Below are 24,827 nucleotides of genomic sequence, written 5' to 3'. Positions count from 1 at the left end.
GACTCCGAGGGGAACCGCACTGGCCCCGGCCCCGCCCCCGGGGCTGGGCTCCGGCCGGACCCCGGACGCCCCCCGCCCGACGGCGCCAGGGGCCGCTCCGGCGCGTCCCCGGGCCGGACGTCCTGCGCCAGCCCCCGGCGGGAGCGCGGCTCGTCCCGGCCGAGGCCTCCCGCCCGGGGCGGGACACGCGGCTGCGGCCCGCTCCCGCTCGAGGCAGCCCGGGCCGCGACTCCGCCGGAGGCCCCGCGGAACGCGGCGCGAGCCCGGCCTCTACACGGGCCACGCAGGCCGAAGAAAAAAGGTAAGCGGGCAGGCAGCCCCGTCCGCTCACCCTGTGAGCAACTCCAAGCCCCCCGTTCACAGAGAACGTACGCTCAACGTCGTTTTACAGCCACGAAGGTGGAGGACCATCTCGTAAAGGCGGCGGCATCCTTAGCAACAAGGCTTTGTTTGGTGGCGTTCCACATCATACCTCTAAATGTCAAGTACGGAGACTGGTCACTGGTATCGCTCTTACCAGGCACGGCTAGGTACAGCCGTTGCCTTGTCATATTTATAGCGCCAGTATCTAAACCAAAGCCTTCCAAACACTGTAGACTCATGCCTGTTGAAGTGAACAGGTAATGAGTTTACACTGAAGATGCTGCAAATACTACCTGTACAAAGACCCTGGAATGCCCTGCTCAGAAGGGCTGGGTGGGAATACTTCTTGACTAAGTGAAAACTGGATGCCACCCCTAGCGTAGTGGAATTCATAACACCTTCCACACTTGCAATTTCATGAAAAACGTAAGTCTGAAACTTCAGAAAGCTTTCTGCAGTAAAATGATGTCACATCGCCATAGGCTCAAAGGTTTGACTTCAAATGAGCAAGATGAAAATTAAGATTTCTTTGGAAAGCAGGTCTTAGGACCCAGGGAAAGGATCCAAGCAAAACAATTAAAAATAATAAAAATAATCTAACTAGGGGAATGGAATATATGGAGGAATCAATTTTAGAAATTTCAAATTTCTAGCTGACTACCAATTACAGTTAACTCGCTGCGTAGAGTAGCTAGTGGATTATCTTCTGGTCCGTAATGATGCAGGTCTTCTTAAACTCACTGGTAACCAAGTCCCAAAGGTATTGGCTTTTACAGTATACCAGACCTAGACCAAACACATTGAGTCCTTTGTGACCATTTTACCTAGCAAATGGCAACTATTCCCTTTTACTAGCAACAGGAAGTACCACAACACTTTCAGAATGTGCAATCAGTCATACATGTGCAGAAAGTTAATTCACTAGGAGACAGTTGAAAAAACAAGAGAAGTGCATGTCTCTGTGCATCTGGATTGGATCTGATTGAATTTTCACCTAGATGCCCATGGATGTTCCTCCGTCTGGCTCATTAAGAAAAATAGAAGTGCACAAGAACTGCCATCTTACCATTAAAAATGACCAATAACAAATATCTCAAAAACATGAAATCTCTGCAATAGGAACAAAAGGGAAAACTCGCCTCATGAAAAATCTTAATTCATACTTGATAGTGGTTTATTTTGAAATGCATTAGACTTTATTCTTTCCTAATCCATGTACATTAAATGCCTGTAATCATAAAATGCATGTTTTAGGACAAAGTTATTAAATTGTTCCCTCATGAAATTAATGAGGGATTATTGAATTATATGATGAAATTATATGATTAAATTATTGAATTATATGATGAAATTAATATGATGAATAGTATAATGAAATTAATATCCTTTATCAATAGGCACACAGTCCGAAACCTTTTTCACTTAACAGAAGAAAATTAAAAATTTTCTCTCTGTCCAATTCATTGTTCTTCTCTTGCCGGAACTTATGAAATAATGTAAGGAAGATGGATATCATGTGTCCTCTTATTCAGTCCATCTTAAGGTAAATAAACATAATATACATTTTTCAAGACACTGGGTAGCAAGTACATGCAGATGATAACCTTTGCTTTGAAAGCCTAACAGCCACTTCATAGAATTGTTGAATCTGTCAGCCCGGTATTTAGCTTTATCTAACGTCCAGAGACCCTCAAGCTCCATCAGTAGTTTTACATCAAATCTGAGTAAGATATGACAAAATGAATCCCTAATGGTTTTCAGGACAGATACATGAAAAAAAATGTTATAGCATGTATAATCATAGTAAGGAATACAATTATTCTGCTTACAGTCCTTCTCATAGTGAATTTCTTATTTCCTGAGTTTTCTCAGTTTCCTGAGAAGTTTGTGGGCAGCATTTTGTGTCAGGTAATACTATGGCTAAGGCAAAAACTCAGACTTATTATTCCTGTTTCATCTGTGAGGACTAAGCATTACCTTCACGCCTAAGCTAGATATTTGAACAGAAGAATATAAGACTATATGTAGTAATGAAACTAGCCTAAATTTTTTCCTTACTTTGTTCAAGAAACATACAAGTTTTTCTGACACTTGCTTTGAATCAGACAGCTAGATGAACTGGAGATGACTGTTTGTGTAAATTCTCATGCATACACAGTAATCACTTCGGTCTTACAAAGTTACTTTTATTTATTAATTGCATTTTCAATAGTTATTCAATCAATAAGATTTCTTAAAAATAAAAATTCTGCTTTCCATAAAATAAAGCAATAGTTAACAAGTCACTTTTTTCACCTCATTTTCTGAAATGATGTAGAAGCAACAGCACGCTTAGATGAGATAGAATCATCTTCATTTTCATGCAGACGCTTTCTCGTTGTGGCTGACTAAAAGAAAGATGCAGCAGGATGGCTACATTAATCAGGTAAGACAGAGCCCGATTGTTGTATCTGCTACATAATTACAGATGTTGGATAAAATCGCCCTCCTGTAGCCAAAACAGCAGCAAGACTAAATGTTTCTCTACAATGATCTAATAGTGACCTTTCTCACATAAGACACTGACCTTATTCTATTTCCTGCCTCGACTGCCCCCAAGTTTACCTTTGACTACTATTTAAAATAATGCTAATTAGTGTCTTGTAACAAATGTTACAATACCATTTCTAAGCTTTCATTAACATGAGAGTTTTTCTTTGAATATTAAATGTTCATAACTTGAATCCATCAAAATGTACATGTTCATGTGTTTAATTTTAAATATGCGAATAATCCTTTAAAGCTTAAGAGACTGTTCTTTCAATTCAAAGTGTCTTGCCAAAGCACAAAAGTCAGTTGCTTCTATTCAGAAAGCAGGAGAGACAATTAGCAGACCAGCTACATAAAGTCAAAACGCACACTTCTGTAGTAAGTTCTCCATTTTTTCTGTTTTTCTTATTACGGATTACTTTCAAATCTAGTTTCTCTATGCATCAAGTATTAATCTTTAACTGATCTGTTGTACATACCATTTCTGATATTTGCGGTGGATTCATAGTGGCACTTGTCTGAGCAAGTAGCTGTTGAAATGTATTCTTCATATTCTCATCCTGTGGAAAAGAAAAAGCAGTAAACCTAAGTAATATATGGAATATTTAAGGTGGATCAGCAATTAAGGGATGAATGAATAAGTAATGAAAACAAGGGAGTAACTTTTTTCCTCATCATTTAAAAATAATAATCATCATCATATAGTGCTAGGAGAAAGGATCTGTAATGATAGTCCCAGATTACTACAAAAACACCGCAACAGTGTTTTGTCAATTCCTCCAGTATTCTAAGGTTTCAGACACCAGTGTGAGCAAAAGCAAGTGATGACTATCCTAAATTGAACACAAATGTGATATAGAATCAAGCAACACTAATTTTGCAGCAATTACATTATGTATGATCAGGACACTGGTCCTTTGAAACATCAGCTTTATTACCCAAGGAAAACTTGGAATGTGCAATTTCAAAAAAAGATGTTCTACCCGAGAGGAATTCTCAAGAATAAACACTCTCAAGGACCTTCAATAGTTACCGTCAAACTTTGATCCAACCTCCCCTCCTCCCTCCCACTTCCCCAAAATAAACATCATCCTAATTTGCCCCAGAGTAGCATTTTGAACAGGTGGTTTACATACAGTGCTGGTAAGAAAAAAAATAGTTCTGTAGTTCTACAAAGAAGTAGTTTCCCCTAGTAACTACTTAGCTAATACTAGCCAAGCTAAAACTGAACATACAATGTCATTTCAATGAAGTGTAACAACACAGAAAGAACAGAATGTACAGGCTAGGAGTTTGTGCAGGTAATCTACTGGTCAGCCTTATCAAAAGAGGCCTTTATCAGGACTTGAGACCTTGCTTTCCCCGAAACCAAGCTCCTTGCTCTTGAAAAACAAGAATTTTGCTTGTAGTCTTACATGCTGTTCTCATGACAACTTCCCTTTCTAACATAGTATTTTCATTTCCACTAGCTTAGCATCATCAGTATTTTGGATTTGGGTAGTTTTTAACCACATCTCCACCTCCACCCCTCCAAAAAAAAGTTGTATACACTAAGAGAAGAACCAGCTAAAATACCCATAATAAAACAACAACTTTCAAACAAAATGTTACATTAGAAGCACTCCACTGTTACCTCTACCCTAAGTCCATATAGCATATTAAATGTTGCAAATGGGAAATTTCACTTTTAAAAATCAAAATTATTATTGTCAACTGTTATATTATTCATAGAGCATACATATTGCTACACTGTTCCCTATTGTGACAAGTTCACTAGACAATACAGTTTATTCTCTATTTACCAGAAGTGGTAAACCAGCAGCTGCTGTTTGGGGAGGGCAAGTGGGAGATGCACTTGGAGTGAAGTAGACTCAGGGATGTCATTAGTCTCACTTGTGCATGAACAGGTCTGACTGCAGAAGCATTAAGGGGAAGAAAGGGCAGCACAGGGTAAGGAAGGCTAGCACAAATCATTTGTTAAAAAAAGTTAGTTTAGCAGAAAGTCAGATGTATTTCAAGAGGAAAAGGCAGCACATAGATTCATTCTGGTTCAGCAGCCAGTGACCAGAGGTGTTCTTAGTCTGTGTTGGGCAACCTCAGGGAAACAGGAAATCGGTGCAAAAAAAGACATTTATTTGACATTGCATACTCCCTGTTCTAAAAATAAAGTCTCATTCTCTGGTTTCAGCAATTTCTCCAGCAGGAATTTTATTAGAATGGTTACTATTGATTACCTGCAAACCCTAAATCAGACTTCCAAAGCTGAAATCAGGTCTTGAAACCTTTCCTGGGACTAAATGAAGTAGCTGCTCATAGTCATTTAATACAGATCATTTCCTTTGGCTGAGCTTTTGAACAGTGACTGTAGGTTCACCAGCTGAACAACTGATCTAGAACCAAAAACAGACATTTATTCTAAATGACTGACTAAAGATAAAAGGTGTTATAACTTTGTCCCATTATGACAGCAAGGACTGGGGAACTCAAAGAGAAGTGAATGGGATGTTCACTGGTAGAGGCACAATTAGAAATAAGGAACCATCTAGCTTTTAAGGGTTTCAAAAATTTTAACCATTTTTTGGGTGGAAGGCAAGGGGAGGTGAATTCTTATTCTAGTCTACGGACTATTGCAATGTCCCCTTTTTTGGTTCAATTACATTCTTAAGCACTACAGAAAGGTTTTGATGTGATCATCCAATTTGTTCTCCATAGAATTTGGACTTTATTTTCAGTGTCACATTTTGACTGTGGCTACCTCTGAGTTGACAGGCAAGGTATTTTTTTCACTTACACAACAAACACCTGAGCTTTTCTTCAGCAAACAACCAAAATAATCTTGAACCTTTCACAAGATCCCAGTAAAGTTTTCAGAGGCAGACACAGCAACTAATTGCTTGTATGCCTTTGAAAGATGTTTTATTAAGAAGTACCTGCTTGGTTGACGTGGACTTCCATGAAGTTATAGTTGGAACCTCAGATGACTCATGTAAATACAGGTAAGATATATCCACTGAATAGTACTCAGGTTTAAGTGGCTCACTAAGTTTTACAGTTTCAGGTTTAAATGAAGAATGGAGTAAACAGCACAGGTATTAAAACACTAATTTGAAAACAGTACTGGTTTAAATAGAGCTGTAGAAATGATGTTTTGTTTTAATAACATGCATACTTATAATGTCTGAAAAATTCTCTAGCGGACCCCCGAATCACTAGAGGAGGCTAACATGCATTAGCTGCGCACAAAGCATGAATCTTGTGGATTTTTTTCATACTTCATAAGACAATACTTACAGACAACTCAAGAGGGAGTGGGGAGCCAGTAGCTCCTTCTTACTACTCGCGGTAACAAGATGTAAGCAGCTTTTTTGGTGGTAGTATTCAAGGTGTGTGATATCTAGAACTGAACATATTGGATGTTGGCCTTCCAAGCAGGCAGTGTACGTTACCTATAAATAACTGATATTCTTAGTAACAGCTCATGAAGGGAAACAGCTTAAAGAATGGCATCTGCATGCTGGATGACAATTGGATTTGCGGGTATGATGTCTTATAAAATTTTTTGTCCTGTCTTCAAAAATCAAACATAGCGGTAAGAGCTGCCCCTAAAGGGAATATATAGTCAAGATGCTAACAATTTTATATACTGAAATATCTCAGTCTTAACTTGTCTAAATCACTATCATATTTCCCCTTTCCCATTATGCATATCGGTGATTCTTAAAATAAGCATAGCATTGTTTATCAATAACTTACCCTGCTCAGTCATAATCAAAATGTAAGAACCTACAGTCAGTTAACCCACTGTAGAAGTTACACACAAAATTACAGTAGTAAAATCCAAGAATGACAAGAACTATTTCCTGATGCCCAGCAGTATAATTAGGACAAGTTAATGACTTTCAAACAATTGTCAAACAATTGCATTTTCTGTCTCAGTAAACTGCCAGCTGTTGATTTCTGAGCAATATTCCCTTGCTTCTACCCTGTTTCTTTTGCTCTTTACCTAAGCATCTGTAACTAGCCACTGTTCCCAATGGAGGAATATGAATGGCATTATGCACAGAATAAGCAAGCAGAACGTGTTGGCTCAGTTATAGACTAGGTGACTTTCTTCAGCCTCCTTAAACAAAAACATCCAGGAAAGCTCATAGGCCCAGTGGTCCCCTCCGAGGTGCCAAAATTAGCAAGAAACTAAAGACCACCTTTCACAAACTTAACTAGACTACAACAGGAGGCAGAGCAAGCATCACCTCCTACTCAGAGAGTTCCCAAATCAGTGACACTCATTCATGATCATCATAGTATGAACAGAGTCCTGGACACCTGCCAGAAAAACTCTGCAACGTTCTGCACTGCCTGCCCACAAAAACAAGATGAGGTTGGACTGTTAAAATGTTCAAACGACGAGATCCTTCCTATCAGAACCACTCTCAGACTTGGTCTCTAAAAAAGCCATATCTTGATTCTCATACGTTAAAGAGAAGTGTCTCAGAACAGATGTAGAAGCTGCCAGTTATATTAAAAGAAAGTGTTCAGCAGAATACTCCATGTTTTTTTTTGCAGTCAGCTCTGCAGGGAATAAAAGTCTGAAAGCACAGCCTAGCTACACGTGCAGACTAGGCTTCATTTTAAAATGAAAAATTGCAAAGATAGGGGATTTTCCATTAAATTCAGAGCAGGCCATGGAGGAAAACGAAGGGTGTTGAAGCAGGATCAGACTATGGAGAGGATTAGTTTAGTACCAGTATCCTTCAACAAAAAGAGAAGCCTGTCAACCTCTGCTGCTAAGCTGGCACCACAACCTCCAGCAAAAGCTATCTGGCCGATGGGAAAGAATTACTGGCAGAAAAGCGGACATTAAATAGCACAACAGACTTGCAACTTGCTGGATGTCATGGCACGCAAGGAATACTTGTACTTATTACTTGTGCTCAGCCGTTAATCTAAGTGTTGACCCTGACAGAAGTTAACAAGCTCCAGCTATTCCAAGGTGTTCCTGAGCACAGACCATGAGGAGCTCGTTGTTAGTATTTACCATTAGGACCACTGAGATCTGATTCTCTGAACATCAAAATCTGTTTCCTTTTTTTCCCTAGAAAGGAAACACAACTGTTTTGATGGTAAGGCCAGAGATGACAAGACTGCAGGAGTCCTGACACGCTTCTTAGCTAAAGATGATAGGCTGGAACAGGACCTAGTCTACCTTGATGGAAGAGCTGAGTACTTTACAATGCCCATAAGACAGGATCCAGAGTCAATCACCCATGGGATAGCAAATACATAAACGATGAAACGCCTTCTTCTAGCTGGACAGGTGGACAAATTCTATGTAGAATCTGAGTCTGTCTCCCTTACCTGAATACACGTTACTATCAACTATGAAATATTACAGATTTAGTCTGGAAGAATCATATTACTCAGCATTGTTCTAAGCTGCTTTGAACTATCTTTTACTATATGGTGATGTAATAAAGATCATGAGACCATAAACCTTTTCTCTACAACTTCTTGAGGCTGCTGCCAAGGGTCCTAGCACAGGTAGTGATAACACATTCTAGCAAGGGTTGGGCTACATTAGGAGGTAAACATACTGCTCAAAAATGCCCTCAGCCTGTGCAGAGACGACATACAAACTCACAGGAGCTACATTGCTGTTAGTTAAGCTACAAAGATGATGCAGTATTCAAATAATAAAGAGAAAAGAAAGCAGACATAAAACTAAGTATAGTGTGTTCACTTTGGAGAAGAGAGTAATTCCTTTTTCTCCCTGGCTGAAGTGTATGGAAAGATAAAAACTTATATATGGGGAACTTGTCACAAAGTGGAGGGCAAAGGAGAAGTCAAATTAAAAGGGAAATTAAGTTTAAGGTGGGAAAAGGCACTGAACACCATCAAGCAAGGCTACAAGACTAGGAATAGCAGCAACAACAGTTGAAAAGGAACACAGAACTATAAGAATTGAGAAAGCATACCATTGCTGTAAAAGCAGCAATAAGAGGGGGTTAAGAGCTAACAAAGGCTTTGCCAGGGACAGTGGCCAAGAAAACAAGCACAGTGAAAGACTGAAGGGGAGCTAGCTGCCACTGCAAGAAGAAAGAAAAAAAAGAGAACAGGAAAAGAGAAAATCTTTGTGGTGCAGAGAGAGCATTTGTTGGGAGAGCAAAGAAGCAAATTTTCTCTGTACACTGCAAGAAAGTCTTACAGCACGACATACAGCAAGGTACTGCATGATCACCTTGCTTACAGCTGATAGACATTGCAGCAGTCTGTTTAAGATGCTCACTCTGGTTTGAAGTTGTTCAACTGGCAATTTGTGGCTATGGTATCTGGGCTAATGTCATTCTACAAGCTGGGATCTGATGGCTCCTCTTCCTACATGTCATTCACAATGCCAGTGAAACAAACAATTCACAGACAAACAGCCTTTTCTTTCCCTCTTCTCTGTCTGAAAGTAGGCAGCAGGATCCCTCTGGTCGTAACACAGCCTGCAGAAACAGTATAGTCAGCTGGCCCGCAGGCAGCAGTGCCTGCCCATAAGAAGCACAAAGTGACAGTTGCTCCTCTGCTGGCTACTGTCAGGGACAGCCTACAGACAGGTGGACTGAAGCTCTAACTTAAGGTAACAGTTGTTATTCCCAAGAAGCTACACAACTGAAGCTCTTACTGCCCATCACTGTATCCCTGTTATTTTTTGTATTTTGTATAGGTATTTGCCTAAGACACAGGATCAGGTATGCATAGATCTCTGGTGACCAGGGTAGTCACAGTTTGCCTGCTTCCTTACAGAAGCAAATTACACAGTATTAACAAAACCTCATAAAATTCAGGCTATTGAACTGTCTTTGAATTTACATCAAGGAGTTATCCCTGGAACAAGCCAGCCTTGCTGTACTTTGGTTAAGAATCTATTCCTACCTGAAGCCAAGGATGGTCTAAGGCTTCCTCTATTGTAGCACGTTTGCTCGGATCCACTACTAACAGCTTCTTCACAAGATCCAGAGCTAAGATGAAGAAAAAAAAAAGTTGGTTGATATATGATCAGTAAATTCGTTACCTGAAAATAAGTTAAACAATAAGCATGCTCCAAAACTACGTGCAGCAGCATGTTTAATAACACTTGACAGTTGTGCCCAAAAGACTGGCTAAGCAGATCATTTTTCTTCTTTCCATGGCCAGAGAGCGCTGAAGACTAACCATTTTTCCTTTACATGCACACGATTCAACACACATACCAAATTGCCAAAATTACTCGTACATTTACTGAACATGTCCAACATTTATGTTCTGTGCATGCACAGGTAGTTCAGCACTTTCCTAAATATGGACATGCAAAAATAGCTTAATTTAGTTTCCTGTTACCAGAGAAATAGCAACAGTTTATGGTGTCTTGGAAAGCAGATCATCCATCTGAGATGAGAAAGAAGAGACAAGATGTATGCACGTATGCTCAACTTGATCATATAAACTTTACTGTCTTCTGAAACTGCTTAATAGACACTGTGAAAAATAGAGTACTTAAGTCGTGTTTAATGACTCCTAATCTTCCATAAAGGAATTTTGGCAAGATTAATTTTTCGTTGTATCTGATTATTCTGTTATATGCATAATTGGGACTATGTATGACCATAACATAATTTCCATTCCCATATACGTCTGTCATATTATTGAATAAGCTTCAGGTAATTTAGGAAGGGGTTATATTTGGCAAGTTTATTAGAAAGAGAATGATCATACCAGTTATGAGAAACTCTTCTGCATATACAAAGTAGTACCTAAGGCAAATAGTGCAATTATTTTGTGCATATAAAATGTCCTGAAGAAAAACATGCAGACAGTAACTATCATTTTAGTTTACTGTGCAAAAAAAATAAAAAAATTTGGCAGACTACTTAGTTTAGAGTGGACCAAATAGTTGACTCCACAATTTTGACTGATATTTCATGGTGCTAGTCTTTGCACTCCAGGCTTAAAATTCCTCTTAGCATTTCTCTCTTGGAATTCTAATTCATACATATCCCTTAAATTCCTATTATTTTTGGTTCAACACTTGAAGAATCTTTGAGGCAAAGATCTGTTGACCGGCTTCATAAAGTTAGAAGAAAAAGTGAAAAAAATGAAAAACAGACCTACATGCTCAAAACTTCTGTATTTTTGGAGTTAATAATGCTAAATATTACTACAAAAGGTACTGGTGGGTAGCATCTCTTCAAGGAAAATGTAATTGTTTGTTGTAATGGTCCAACTTTGAAAAAAATGTATTAAGAGCCTACTTAAGAAATGTAAACATATCAACATGCAACATATCACAGAGGTGAAAAGAAGTTAAAAGAAAACAAAAAATATGGCAAAAGAGCTAGATATTCTGCTACGTATTGTAATGGAGTCATACCCATGCCTGATACATGTTTCCATTCTTTTGAAATGAATGTGTATTCTCCACGAGTGATTTGATCTTTCAGAGATAGTTGAGTATTTTGCTCATTAAATGGTGGATATCCACACAAGCTATATAAAAAAAAAAGAAAAGAAATTAAATAACAGTTTTTGTCACAGTGAATGCAAAACTAGTCACACATTTTAAAGCATCCGCTATCACAGTGTCTTTTACATGTATACATTTTTAAACACACTTTCACTTTCTACTGAATATACTGAAGTTGCAAAGTCTTGAGCCATGTATGTCACTGACTGCCCAATGAAGGTAGCATCTCTGCAATATCTTACCATACAAAAAGAATAACTCCTAAACTCCAGCAGTCCACAGCTCGGCTGTATCCAGCAGTCCCAAGTGAATTTAGAACCTCAGGAGCAAGATACGTGGGAGTACCACATAACGTTTTCATAAGAGAAGTTTCTCCAAGAATCTTGGATTGTCCAAAATCTGTAATCTTGTATTTAAAAATAGTAACACCACATTACATATTAGGATTGATTGTACTAGAACATATCATATTGTCAGTATACAGCAGGAGGTAACATTATAGAAAGTCATGAAAAGGGTAGATGAAACAAACGGCTTTATAGAATCATCTAGGGTGGAAAAGACCTTCAAGATCACCTAGTCTATCAACTTGACCTACTAAGTCCCATCACTAAGCCATACCCCAATCTCATTGGATTGTTCTTGATCCATACAAAAAAAATGGCAAAGCCAATTCTCTTCCATTATTTTGACATCCATTTATTATCCAGTGGTGTAACTTCACTGACTACAGGAAAAGCTCACTAGAAAATACAGGCAAACTGTAACTGTGTTTTCTAACACTGCAGTTGTCGGTTCTTAGTCACTTGCAGCAGCTCTTGTTTTCTCAGGCATTAAGTTTCCTCTTTTCAAAGCACAGTTCCAGTACGACTACAAACAAAATTTACCCCAAACATTACTAAAAAGTCAGTTAACAACAACTGAGAAGATGAGTAGGGAGAAATATAGAAGAAGATCAGACTTCACCCTAGCAAAAAGCATTCTCAAATGTGGATGTTAATGGGCAACCTGAGAACGCAAGTATTCTCACTTATTAGAAGACACTACTTGAGGACTAAGCATTTCAACAAGCAAATCTGCTCAATGCTTTATCTGAAAAAATATATTTCCTTCACAAAACAGCCTGGATATTTGTGGAAATGCTGTCTGAAATTCATATTTATTATTTTTAACAATGTAGCCACATTTAAAGTTGTACTCAATTAAGTGCTGTACAAGGTATTAAGCATAAAATTTCCCAGTTGTTCTTAGATGTATAGGTTGAACTATCCACAAGAGTAAAATTAAGCATATGAAAAGCATGAAAGTTTTAGGTTACTTCACAGCTTGTATGAGTAATTATAGTTTTTTTGAGTTATGTTATGAGAAAGAGTACTTCCATTCTTCTCCTTGAGCAACTATAAATTTAAGTTCCCGTACCTTTATCAGACATGTCTCTTCAGAAGATGAAAGTAACACATTCTCTGGCTTTAGATCTCGGTGTATAATTCCATTGTCATGAAGATACTAGATGTATGTTGACAAACATGTATGAAGAAAAACAGACTATTATCTTTTTTAAAATCTAAGCTTTCCAATTTTTCAAATAGCAATGGTGGGATAAGTGAAATTATTGCACAAGAGACATGTACGCATTTAAACCTACACAACTCATGACGTTTTTTAGAGCCAAAAAAAGCAACTTAGAAACAATTATGCTTCAATTGTCAATCCACATGCAAGCAGTGTGTGTAGGACTGAAAAGTTGTTAAATCCTTCCCACTCACTGAAAAGCTATACTTCTTTCCTCATGTCAGTAAAACAAGAGAACTAATGACGGGCAAAATTCTATGTTGCAGGAATTCTGGTTTTCCATCTCTCTTTCTTCCTTCTCTTAGTCATTATTATTGCACGATCATATTCTCATAAATTCAAGTCCACATTTTGGTCTGCAAAGACAATTAAGATTTCCATGCTACAACAACCCTTACGATTTTGAGTAATAGTAGACAAATTTAACAAACATCTCAGTTGTCAAAGAGCTGGAGGCTGAAAAAGGGTTCAAAAACATGGTGATATAACTAGCAAAAATGAATAAAGAGGTGATATAAAGTCAAAGTCAGGTTAAATTACAAAGAATTTTGAAAAAAGTTGATTCCTTTAGGCAAATGCAGAATTGTTTTCTTATCTGTAGTTTTGAAGCCTACATGCAAGTCTACTATCCAGTTTTCTGCTGGCTCTAAATCTGAGAACAAACTTCTCATTTCATTAGGAGAGCATTTGACGGCAAGCAAGAATTAAAGTTCAGTCATAAAAGACATATTATGATACAATGAAATCTGTGCTAAAGCTAGAAACAACTAGTAGTTCAAAATATGTACTCGTGAAGTCTTCGCATTTGCATTGAAGGGATGTATAAAGTAACGATACCACTTTTATTACATGACCAGCTATCCCAAAAGTGAGAATAGGGGAAAAATACAATACTTCACTCACTGAAAAAGAAAATAATTCTGGGTTTATTATTTATTAATGCCTTGTAAAGAACAACTATTAAGTTTCAATTTTTGGCAAGACGCAAAACAGTCAAAAGGAAGAGAATTGATCTGAAAGCATATACAGGTCCAGACAATTAAGCGTGATGTGGAAAACAACTGTGCAGAAGTTACTAATGAAATATGTTTACCATTCCATAGAATAACAGAATGGTTTGGGTTGGAAGGGACCTTAAAGATCACCTAATTCCAACCCCCCTGACATGGGCAGCAGGGATACCTCCCACTAGACCAGGCTGCCCCAAACCCCATCCAGCCTGGCCTTGAACACTTACAGGGATGGGGCAGCCACAACTTCTCTGGGCAACCTGTTCCAGTGCCTCACCACCCTCTGAGTAAAGAATTTCTTCCTTGTATCTAATCTAAATCTACTCTTTTAGTTTAACTACGAAACCACTGGAACTACTGGAGCGAATTCAGAGGAGGGCTACTAAGATGATTAGAGGACTGGAGCACCTGTCGTACAAGGACAGGCTGAAAGAACTGGGCCTGTTTAGCCTGGAAAAGAGGAGACTGAGGGGAGACCTCATTAACATATATAAATATCTGAGGGGAGGGTGTCAAAAGGATGGAGCCGGTCTCTTTTCAGTTGTGCCCAGTGACAGGACAAGAGGCAAGGGGCACAAACTGAAGAACAGGAAGTTCAGGCTCAATATGAGGGGGCACTTCTTTACTGTGAGGTTGACAGAGCACTGGAACAGGTTGCCCAGAGAGGTTGTGGAGTCTCATTTTCTGGAGATATTCAAAACCCGACCTGGAGCCATCCTGCGCGATGTGCTCTAGGTGATCCTGCTCAGCAAGGGGGTTGGACTAGATGATCTTCGAAGGTCCCTTCCAACTCTGCCCATTCTGTAATTCTGTAAAGCCATTACTCCTTGTCCTATCACTACACTCCCTGACAAAGAGTTCCTCCTCAGCTTTCCTCTAGCCCCGTTTAGGTACTGGAAGGCCACTGTAAGATCTACCCAGAGCCTTCTCTTTCTAGGCTAAATAACCCCAACTCTCTCAGCCTCTCTTCAGCGGAGAGGTACACCAGCCTTCTGATCATCTTCATGGCCCTCCTCTAAATTCATGAATTTAGAAGCTTATGTAACAACTCAATATTTAGTCTTTGAAAATCTATTACATAGAATTAATTTGTTGTCTGCTGAACCACAATGCTCATTCAGGAGTTCATAGTAAGCATTTAAGCACTATTTTTTGCACTGCACTGATGAGTCTTTGCCCATACACTATGAGAAGTCTAACATGATAATCCTGCCATTAGTGAGCACGGCATGTATTGCTGCTTTAATCCCTGTTTTGTGTTTGCTTGTTTTTAAATAAGTAAAAGAGTTTGAACGCTATTTGGCTGTACTGAGGTACAGAATCTCATTAAACTAACATATTAAGAGCACTGTGTTGATTAATTGTGCAGGTTTCAGAAGTGACAAATGACAGAAAAAATCATCTGACTGACATGCAAATGCATAACCGTATTTTTCTTGGTAGAATTCATATTATGTACCTTCACAGCCAGTAGCATCTGATAAAAATACAACTTGCAGGTAGCTTCTTTCATCTTGATTGGCCTTGACACTCTGTCATACAATTCTCCTCCTTCCATCCTAAAACAGATGTAGGTAACATGTCAATATATTACTTCCAAAAGATTCATGTTAGGAGCAGGATTCTTGTTAGACAAGAAGGAGACCAAAATAATTTCATTTGGCTATTTTGGCTACAAAGAAAGAATATATTTCATTTCTGAAAATGAATGAGCAATGCCCTAAACACAGTAAGTGCATTGCTGACTAAGGCCTAATCTTCTGAGTCTTCACCACCAAGAGTTATAAGATTTTTTGATCTACCTCCTATTATGAGCTCCAAATCAAAGCAGCAGCAATCCACAACAGCAGCATAGTGGGTTACTATCCAAGGCACTAAGTGCTTTCAAAATATAAAAGGATCCTCTCCTGGTTATCCTAGTTTCTGATTTTAAGAGGTTTCAGATAACAGAACGGAATGGAAGGGGACAACAACAATAACAAAACACAAAAAGTCCAGAACTATTTATGCTCTTTTTGGCTATGAAAAACATGTCATGCATTTACTTTCAAACTAGTTACTTACAATTCCAAAACAATGTAGTAATCCTCTGCTTCAAAGAAGTTTTTGATCTTGATTAAGCAAGGCTAATAAAAAAAAAAAAAAAAACAAAAAACAGAGAAGTAGAACCACTTGTAAAAACTAACTTTATCAACAGTGTATCATCTCAAATTTCCTATTTTAGTATAATTTCAACCACGCTAGTTAAATTAACACTTATGCATCTGGCTAATGCCTCAGGCTTTGGCAAACACTTAAATTCAAGTCTGTTGTCTTCTCCCCTATAACTGCACATATAAAAACATTCAATTCTTGTCATGACTACAACTCAGCAAGCATCCTTATTTTTTCCAGTTGTCACTTTCCATAACCCCAATGTTTTCTTTATATGGGATAGTTCATTAATCTATGCAAGCTTTCTCTAACTAAAGGTAAGGAAAATCCTTTTTTGGGGAAAGGCTGTGGGGGGAAATAAAGAGGGGAAAGTGGATAAAAATCCAAAAACTTGCCAGTGGAATCTAATCTATATATTTGGTTATCTAACAATATTTACAAAACCTGAATCAAGGAAAGATTTCTTCTACAGATATGGTTCAGGTTGAAACCTCCTCTGTGAAATTTCTTCCCAAATTTATGTCTGTTATTCAAGTTTTTAAAACCTTGTATCTGTTAAGACTTAGCGTACTTAAAAGAAGGAAAAAAAAGTGTTTATTTACTGCAGTAATTATACGCATCCCTTTGTATATTTCCTAACACATAAAATTAATCTTTAATTACTACACTAGGTCAGTGAAGCACAGAAGCACAGTATGCAGCAAAAAGGAGTAAAAACGTACAGTAATACTCACATGATCTATTTTCTTCAATATTTCAATTTCTGTGTTGATATTAAAAGCTGGGTTCTATTAAAAGAATCAAATATCAAAGAGTAGCACAGCAATATTCTGGGATAAGACACTTCAGAAATGAAAGACAGTACCAGAAAAGCCATCGTTTCATATCCCTTGCAATTTTAATTAATATAACATACAATCTTTTTCAAAAACTGATTAGGTGCCGTCTGTGAATTAACTGAATAGACTGCTGTTCCTATGTGTAGCAAGATATTGCTTTGGGCATGTCATTTCACTGCAGGTTAGAAATCTTCACCTAATTTCCAACCTAAAAATTTTGGCCAGCATATAGCAATACTGTCCTTTTAACAGCTTTCCTCCCTCTAAGATGCTTCCCACGCGGGCTACCCCTAAAACTAAGTGCTACTCAAACTTAGCCTTTAGCCAGAAAAAAATAAACAGGTTCTTTTAATCTCTCTCTGTGTGGCTTAGGCTCAACTCATGAAAGCAACCCAGCAGGCTTTTTTACTCTTCTTCCAAACCAGATCAATAGTTTTCGAATACACATTACCAAATCTGTATACATTGCAGATGCAGTCCTATCTCTGTTTTGTACAATGACATTTCTTAACAAATATAACTCATAACACTGTATCTTAATCTTTAAAATGTTCCAAAATTGCATTTTGCAATTTTCAATCAGATTAACATCATAAATTCATCTGAGAATAACTCTACCTCTTCCTATGAACCAACACAAATGTAGATGATAGAAATTGTCACTGATCTTGTATTTAATCTTGCACTACTAAACATTATCTAACTCCTACTACTCCAGCATACAGAAGTTTCCGTTCTTCATACATAATACTGCAATCTTCCTTTCTGTCAACGTAGATTGAGTCAGTGCCAAAGAGCTGAATTACCATATTCCCACTATTTGTGGCATCATTTGTACATCTCCAAATGTAGTAGTAAGGAAGACTAACCTCAAGACAAATCCTCTGAACTTCCATCAGTAACTTCTCTTCCATCCTGTAATTCTGCTCCTATTAAAGCCTCATAGCACCCTTTCCTCAGCAAGACACCCTCCCACCTTAGCATTTTTGTCCTTGCAAAAGTATTTTCCAAATTAAGTAGTAGCTTCCTATACTGCACCCTATGAAATTCTTTGTCAGTTTGAACAGATTCTGTATATTGTATCTGTACACTGAAGTCTCTTTTCTCAAAGAAATTCATAAGGCTACTCCAACCTATTTTAACTTATGTAAGTTGTGCAGCTGTGGGTTTATGAAACTTTTTCCGTTCACTTTCAACCTCTAATTGTATTTTTTTCTTAAAAGTTCATCCTATACCCTTACATAAAATTAACATTAGAGTAATAGATTTGAAGTTGCTCAGATCTCTCTCTCATGTTACAGTACAGCCACTTGCCTTGTCCTTAAGTTTCAGGCTTCTGCTATAAGACTAGACACATGAAAAGCCCTTCCCAAAAGGCTTCATGCAATTTTATTGAAGAGTGTTATGATGGAATATGCAACAAAATTAGCAGAGCTTATAAATCTTTGGTCAGACTCCACTAACTATGTAACTTACTGGTATATTTTGGGACATACACCCCACAAGACTCCCCCTCTCCCCCCCCCCCCCCCCAAACACACACACTTTGTAATACCACATTAACAAGCAGTCCTAAAATAACGAAATGTGGTCAAAGAATAAAAACAAGTATTTTCTAGAGTATTGTATATATTCTGTAAGATCAAAAGGCATTTGGAAACGATACACAAAAGACATTAAGTCAGAAAACCCTCTAATTGAAGAGAGCTGGGGAGTCAGAGAGAAAGGTTACCAAGCATTCCAGGCTCACTGCAAGATGGCCAAAAGACAGAAAAATAAATACTTACTGCCTCTCTAATACCACTTGCCATAAACTTCCGTTTATTGATTATCTTTACTGCAACTTTGTTACAAGTGCTCTTCTCAAATGCCAGTTTGACTTCTCCACAGGCACCACTACCATGAAAGCACAGCTATGTTAATACTTACAAATACATTTCAAAATTGGCATAACAAGTATAGACAAATGAAATGAAGGCATTTGCCTAAACAAGGCTACACGCAATTGGAGGCTGCTACTTTCCAACCTTCTGAATATTACAGGTTGTCCAAAACTATCTCAGAAAGCATTCGATAGTTAAGAAGTATATTTAAGGAGTGAGTGATGTCAAGGGCCCTATTCAAAAACACAGAAGTAAATACGTACAGCAACTGATCTGTTTGTACAAAGGGTACCAGTGAATATCAAACAGAAGCTGTGACGGCATTTCCCCTGCACAAATGTAGAACTTAATGAGCGTTCTCTCAGAACAGGACTGTACAAATGTGAAAAACAGGTACTTTTTATTTTTAATAAGCAGCAGTTTTATCACTGAAAGAAATCCTTGTATTTTGCACTCAGATTTGTTTCTGCTTAACTGTTCTCTTCTGAATTCTTCACTGATGGCCAAAACAAAGATTTGTCCACATCTAAAATAGCCTCTCCTTTTTCCTGAAAATAGCTTTCGTCGTTAGCCTGAAGACTCCAACAGTGATGTTGTAGAAGGCTATATTTGGACATAGAGCTCTTTCTCCTACTTCCTATTATTGATAACATGAATATACAAATTAAAAAACTTGCTAACAATCTACAAACTTGGTTCTCTTCTAAAGAAAAACTTGGGTTTCACAATTACTGGCAGGTTGTAAACCCAAGCCAACTAGAGGAACAAAGCCAAAATCCCCATTTAAGCTGTTGTATAGAGCAGGTTTACACAGATGTTATCATACTTGTTTTTATTATTATTTGAAACTTGTTTCATTGTTTACCAGATGAAACAGAGCTATAATCCAGTGAAAGGATTTTGCCTTTATGGTCTAAATTTGAAAGAATAGTGTGCTATAATTGGGGAAGAAATAAAGGAACAGTTTATCACATTTCAGATTTATTGTCACTACTGCTACTTAGCCTTTAATGAAATAACTCCTTCTACTTCTATCGATGACGTTAAAAATAAAACCAAAGGTCATTTTGTAGAATTTTTGAAAGAACTAAATTTTAGAAATGCTGTACATCAAAGCAAACAGTAGATAAAGCAAGAGACATACCAGAATATTTTAAGATAACGCTTTAAAGTAACTACTAAGATGCTCATCATTAACACTCGTTATTCCAGTATTCTTCTGAAAAAACTTCACACTAAAAATCAAAGTTTTCAGATCCCAGTTTCCTCCTTTTAAATGTAAATATACACAAACACTACTGCATGTAAAGAAAATAGGCACATAGTTGTAAGACAGAAAAAAATGTTACTTTGAATTCTTGAGCAATTAATTCAGTAATCACATAATCTACTGCTTTAAAGCATCTTCTATTTCTAAACACACAAGTACAAATACTGCATTCATCAGCATTCTCAGTACTCTGGTCTTAATAAATGCAGTGTGCCATAAAGTGTTTTAGGCTGAACCTATTTCAGAGAGACACCCTTACCTCTGGGGTAAACAAAGTATGTTCTAAGTATCAGCTTTAGACCATTCACATAAAGTGAAGCGATTAAGGAAATATACTGATTCATGGTCTTTCTTAACTTACACACCAGTTGTTAATCAACAAAATACTTTTAACTGCAGCCAGAAAAGCATTTGTCTGTAGGACCAAGTCTCACTGATTCATAGCAGTTAAAACGTTTCCTGCCAAAGAGATTCTCAGTTAGATATTTGTGCTAGATTTTAAGTGGTACAAAGTGGCAAGAACAAAAGAATAGGAAGTTTCATTTTCATTAACACTCCACAACAATAATTAAACCACTTATCACAAGCTATTAATTTGGTCCCAGATATCCTTGTACTGACCCCAGAAATCTCAGTTAAAGTATTTCAATAGTTATCGAATTGATTTGCTGCATGTAACAGTCAAAATATAAAAACATCAGGAATGGTACCTGATGACTCTTATGACCCTGTAAAACACTTTGAATATTTGTAGGATTATAAAAACTAAAACAGCAGCTCAGTTAACATTGGTAATAATTCTAGCACAAGGTACTGAAAACGGTAACAAAATTAGCACTTCATATTGCTGAAAATATGCTTACCTTCCCAAAGTCTTTGACATGATATATTTCTCTCTGAATTCTCTAGGAAACACCAACTGATCATCCACCATAAGATCAGAAAATACAAACACTAGGAAGATGAGTGGAGATCATTTTCCTGTTATTAACTTCAAAATAGCTATAATGAATAACTACACTTCCTGAGCTTTTATAGTCAACAACATAACTAAGCAAATGCTGCCTGCTAGAAGCAAAACAAATATTAAAAGATTAGAAAATTAAAAATATATATTAAAAAAGTTAACTGATGCTATAAATTACACCAGCAATGGGTTAAACAAGGTGCTCTCATTACTGAAAAATGGTATCTTTGGTATAAGCTTCACAACACTGCTTAATCAATTAACACAACATTTAAGGACAAAATAGCCAACCGTGTCAGCTTCAGTGAAGGCTTTTTACTGAGAAAGCAAAAGCAAAGAAACAAGCCCTAAACCCTCCTAATTTTTAAGAGTTTTGTTTTGTTTAAATTATTATTATTACTACTACGCAAAATCTGGTAATTTCCTGTTTTTTCCTCTCTTCCCTTGAATAGTTTATTTCCCCTGTCCCTCCCGCAACACATACAGAGCTACTGAAGGAGTTACAAAAATAGAAAAACAACTATAAAAGTTTATACTCTGGTAAGGTGGTTCCTGATGCAGCTTCTTTTATTTTTTTTTTCTTATTTTTTTGTTAGGATTGAGGTGGATATGGAGAATTTTATGCGAGTTCAGAAACATCAATTCATAGCTATGTTCTCAGCTGTTATTTTAGCTGTACAGTATTCACAAAGAAGCTCAACTTGCAAAGAATATATTCAAATTATTGTAGAAAGGACCTCTTGGTCAACACAGGAGGAATCTACATGTTTTACAGTATATTTTACCCTTATTAGTCTGAATAGACAGTGCAATTTCAGAGTTGTGGGTCAGCGGAAGTCTCTTCCCTTTTCCAATGAGCTCTCTATTAATGAAAGTTCCATTTGCACTGTGATCTTCAATATAGGCAACATAGGAATTTTTTGGACCCATTTCCTATGAGAGAAAAAAAATCAGGTAGGTAGCAAAAGGAAAAAAAGAACTTTAAAGTAATGACATGACAGACTGTAGAAATTTACTATTGTTGGCTCAGAAAATCAGGCTAAGGTTATTTCATAAACCTGGTAATGGAGCATTGCCAAGTGTCTTATTAAAGCAATCCACATTGAAGGAAGGTATGTAAATTTTGATTTCATTAGGAGCCCTGCCAAAGTCAATCCCTGCCAACATGGAGAAAGACAGTTAAACCTTTTTAGCACCTACCCTAAAAATTCGGAAGTGCTTCTTGCTATAGTTTTGGTAGAAGCCAGTCTCAGATAATCCTAGCTTTGAAAAACTATAATCACAGCTTTTGTCTCTTCCAAACCAGTACTCATCATTCACGCAATCTGCAGAGAAAGGGCATGCAAATTGGAGAGAGAACACAGAATTCCAGGAAGTTACTAACTATTGCACTATAGAATCATGTCAAACAGTACTAAGGAGGATAACAAAGACAGGTTTCTTCATGTTTACTTGTCTTAATTCAGACAAAACACTATGTACTGTCAATACCTTACATTTTGCCACAGTGTCATTTTATTCTCTGTATTAATAGTATAGTTTTCCATTCACCTTCATCAATACCTAGAGACTCATATGATGTATAAACAAGAAGTATGAAATGGAAAAACTAAGCAAGTAGCAAAGAACACGAATACCCCAGAATTCCTCTAAAATCTCCTCCAAGTCTATGGAAACTGTGTATCTAGGTACTCAGTGTAAACTTTGGGATGTAGCATGGAACACAGAATTACTTCAGAAGTTGCACGCTTGTACTTAAATTTGGTTGTACGTAATCTGAAGATGACACTGCTCCCTACCAAGCTGCTCATAACTTTTTTTTAAGGTGCTACAAAAAAACCAGGAGATGTATTATAGTAGTTACATACCACAATTGCTGAAACCTTTTCCAAGTGCAAAGAGTCGACCCCAAGGCTGAGGAACAAGCTCTTCAGGTTCCTGATCCTCAGGGATTGATGGAAGCTCCTGAGTGGGAACGGTGTCCAAAGAACTGAGGGTCCCAGAACTTGAGGATGACTGGCTAGCACTCTGTGATGCACTGGAAGAGGAACTGGTACCACTCTGTGACTGTTGGGCACCTTGAGACTGCTGCACTTCGTTTCCAGTCTCTCGAGACATGTTGGCTTCAAAGAGAACATTTAAAAAAGCGCTTACTACAGCAAAGTAAAATTGACAAACTTTCACATACAGTCCCATTATCATAGAAATCTATTTCCAGTCTTCAAATAAGACTCTCAACCAAAGTTTGCATGTGTGTTTGCATATGTTTAAATCCCCCCCAAAATGTGCAATGACTTTTTGTTGTAAAAAAAGTATGTGGTGCTCCCTCTACTGGTTCTAAAGCAGTTAAATCTTATTCCCAGATTTTCGCTTAAGGTCTTCAGAACTCCCTTGATTTCACGAATGCTTGGGCAACAGTTTCTGACAAAGCACTCCCCAACAAAGCAGTAACCATTACAGTTCCCCAAACACAGGAAAAAAAAATTAAAAAGGAAAAACATTATCTATATAGCAAAAGTAGCTAACATGGAAGGCACTCAGCAGATTTATCCCACAGGCAAGCCTACTTGGTGTCTTGGCTGAGTATTCCTTTAATATAGGTTATAACTTACAAGTTTTCACACCTATCTTTCAAACAGGTTCTATTCAATGATTTTATTCACCGAACAGTCACACCTATACATAATGTATAAAATGTTTATGTACAAAACTCTGTCAGACTCGAAGATACACCGCACACCCCTAGAAGCTGCCGTTAGAGACAGCAATGTCATCTCCCTGCCCTGCTACCCTTGGGATTTAGAGTGGCGGGCCGCCTTCCTCCCCGCTGAGGAAGCACAACCCGCCAGCCAGCTTGCCTTTAGCCAGCATTCTCCAACAGCATCTGTTTAATCGCACAAAGGGGCCGTTACACTGCCCGCTAATCTCCCCAAAGATGCTTCCATCATCTGAGGTCACTTGTGCTAACCTGTCGGCCTGCCGTCTCGGTGTATTTATTAGTGTATCTTGGGGCTTATTTGTTCGTTTGCTTTTAAGCCGGTTGCCATCCAGCTTAACACGTAATTCAGCTAGCACACAAACCAGCCCCCTTACCGACGCGCTACTTTGCTCATAAAAACCCAGCACCGTCCCGGCTGCTTTTTGCGTGCACACCCCGGCGTCCGGACGCAGCGGCAAGGCCCAGAGGCCCGAGCACAGCCAGCCCGCTCCCGGCAGCGCGCTGCTGCTGCGCCGAACGCCCCTCGGCGGCTCCACCGCAGGGCGGCCGAGCAGCGGGAAAGCGAGCGAGCCGCAGCCGGAGCCGCAGCCGGAGCCGCAGCCGGAGCCCGGAGCCGAGCCCAGCAGCGGCCGCCTCGGGGGGCCCGGGACGCTCCGGCGCCAGACGGGGCCCGCGGGACGCGGCCCAGCAGCCGCCGCGCAGCCCCGGGGCGCGGACCCGGCAGCGCCCGCACCCCCCTCGACCCCCGCCCCCGCCGCACCGGGGCAGGGCCGGGCCGGGCGCCGCGGAGCCCCCGGGAGCCCAGAGCGGAGGGGTGGGGGGCGGCCTCCGGCCCCAAGGCCGCGCCCCGGCGGCCCCGCGCGAGCGCCGCAGCCCCACCGGCGCGGCCGAGGGCCCCGCACGAACCTCCCGGGAAGGGCGGCGGCGGCCGGGGCCGGACGCGCCCGGCGCCGCGCTCCCGAGTGGCGCGGCCTCCCCGCCGCCTCCCCGCCGCCTGCCCCAGCGCGCGCGCGCCCCGCCAGCAGCTCGCTACGAACTG

General features: G+C 39.0%; 1 protein-coding gene and 1 long non-coding RNA gene across 13 annotated transcripts; one reads left to right on the top strand and one right to left on the bottom strand.

The window, feature by feature from the left end:
* The first annotated feature begins 27 nt into the window (after window positions 1–27).
* LOC106043895 (uncharacterized) lies at window positions 28–9,813 on the top strand. 2 transcript variants are annotated; one of them, XR_010825495.1, is made up of 4 exons: window positions 28–301; window positions 1,761–1,906; window positions 2,681–2,788; window positions 7,989–9,813. It is a non-coding gene; the product is annotated as an uncharacterized lncRNA (long non-coding RNA). The 2 variants fall into 2 exon arrangements; XR_010825496.1 differs by lacking the exon at window positions 28–301 and adding an exon at window positions 314–789.
* Window positions 2,529–24,810, bottom strand: CHEK2 (checkpoint kinase 2). Of its 11 annotated transcripts, none has more exons than XR_010825488.1 (17): window positions 24,695–24,810; window positions 22,938–23,192; window positions 22,270–22,394; window positions 21,855–22,002; window positions 20,966–21,056; window positions 18,737–18,845; window positions 16,845–16,898; window positions 16,021–16,082; window positions 15,416–15,515; window positions 12,794–12,880; window positions 11,617–11,780; window positions 11,282–11,397; window positions 9,808–9,893; window positions 6,184–6,338; window positions 5,127–5,282; window positions 3,372–3,452; window positions 2,694–2,750 (listed from the first exon to the last, which is right to left on the bottom strand). XR_010825488.1 is itself a non-coding variant. In XM_066978795.1 (15 exons), the coding sequence occupies exons 2-15, from the start codon at window positions 23,185–23,187 to the stop codon at window positions 2,655–2,657; spliced, it is 1,569 nt and encodes a 522-aa protein (XP_066834896.1). In that variant the 5' UTR covers window positions 23,188–23,192; window positions 24,695–24,810; the 3' UTR covers window positions 2,529–2,654. The 11 variants fall into 11 exon arrangements, 2 of the variants coding, with proteins under 2 accessions (XP_066834896.1, XP_066834897.1); XR_001211943.3 differs by lacking the exon at window positions 24,695–24,810 and adding an exon at window positions 24,038–24,616; XR_001211944.3 differs by lacking the exon at window positions 24,695–24,810 and adding an exon at window positions 24,163–24,616.
* Window positions 24,811–24,827: the final 17 nt, after the last annotated feature.

Source organism: Anser cygnoides, chromosome 17 (assembly GCF_040182565.1).
Source record: "Anser cygnoides isolate HZ-2024a breed goose chromosome 17, Taihu_goose_T2T_genome, whole genome shotgun sequence".
In the NCBI taxonomy this organism is placed as follows: Eukaryota; Metazoa; Chordata; class Aves; order Anseriformes; family Anatidae; genus Anser; species Anser cygnoides.
This window is presented reverse-complemented; position numbering and strand designations above follow the sequence as displayed.

Coding starts and splice junctions, on each gene's coding strand:
- CHEK2 (XM_066978795.1), bottom strand. CDS start 23,187: ATGTCTCGAGAGACTGGAAACGAAGTGCAGCAGTCTCAAGGTGCCCAA. Junction 21,057..21,854: donor GTCTATTCAGACTAATAAGG/GTAAAATATACT, acceptor TCATCTTCCTAG/TGTTTGTATTTTCTGATCTT. Junction 18,846..20,965: donor ATGTCAAAGACTTTGGGAAG/GTAAGCATATTT, acceptor CTTTCATGGTAG/TGGTGCCTGTGGAGAAGTCA.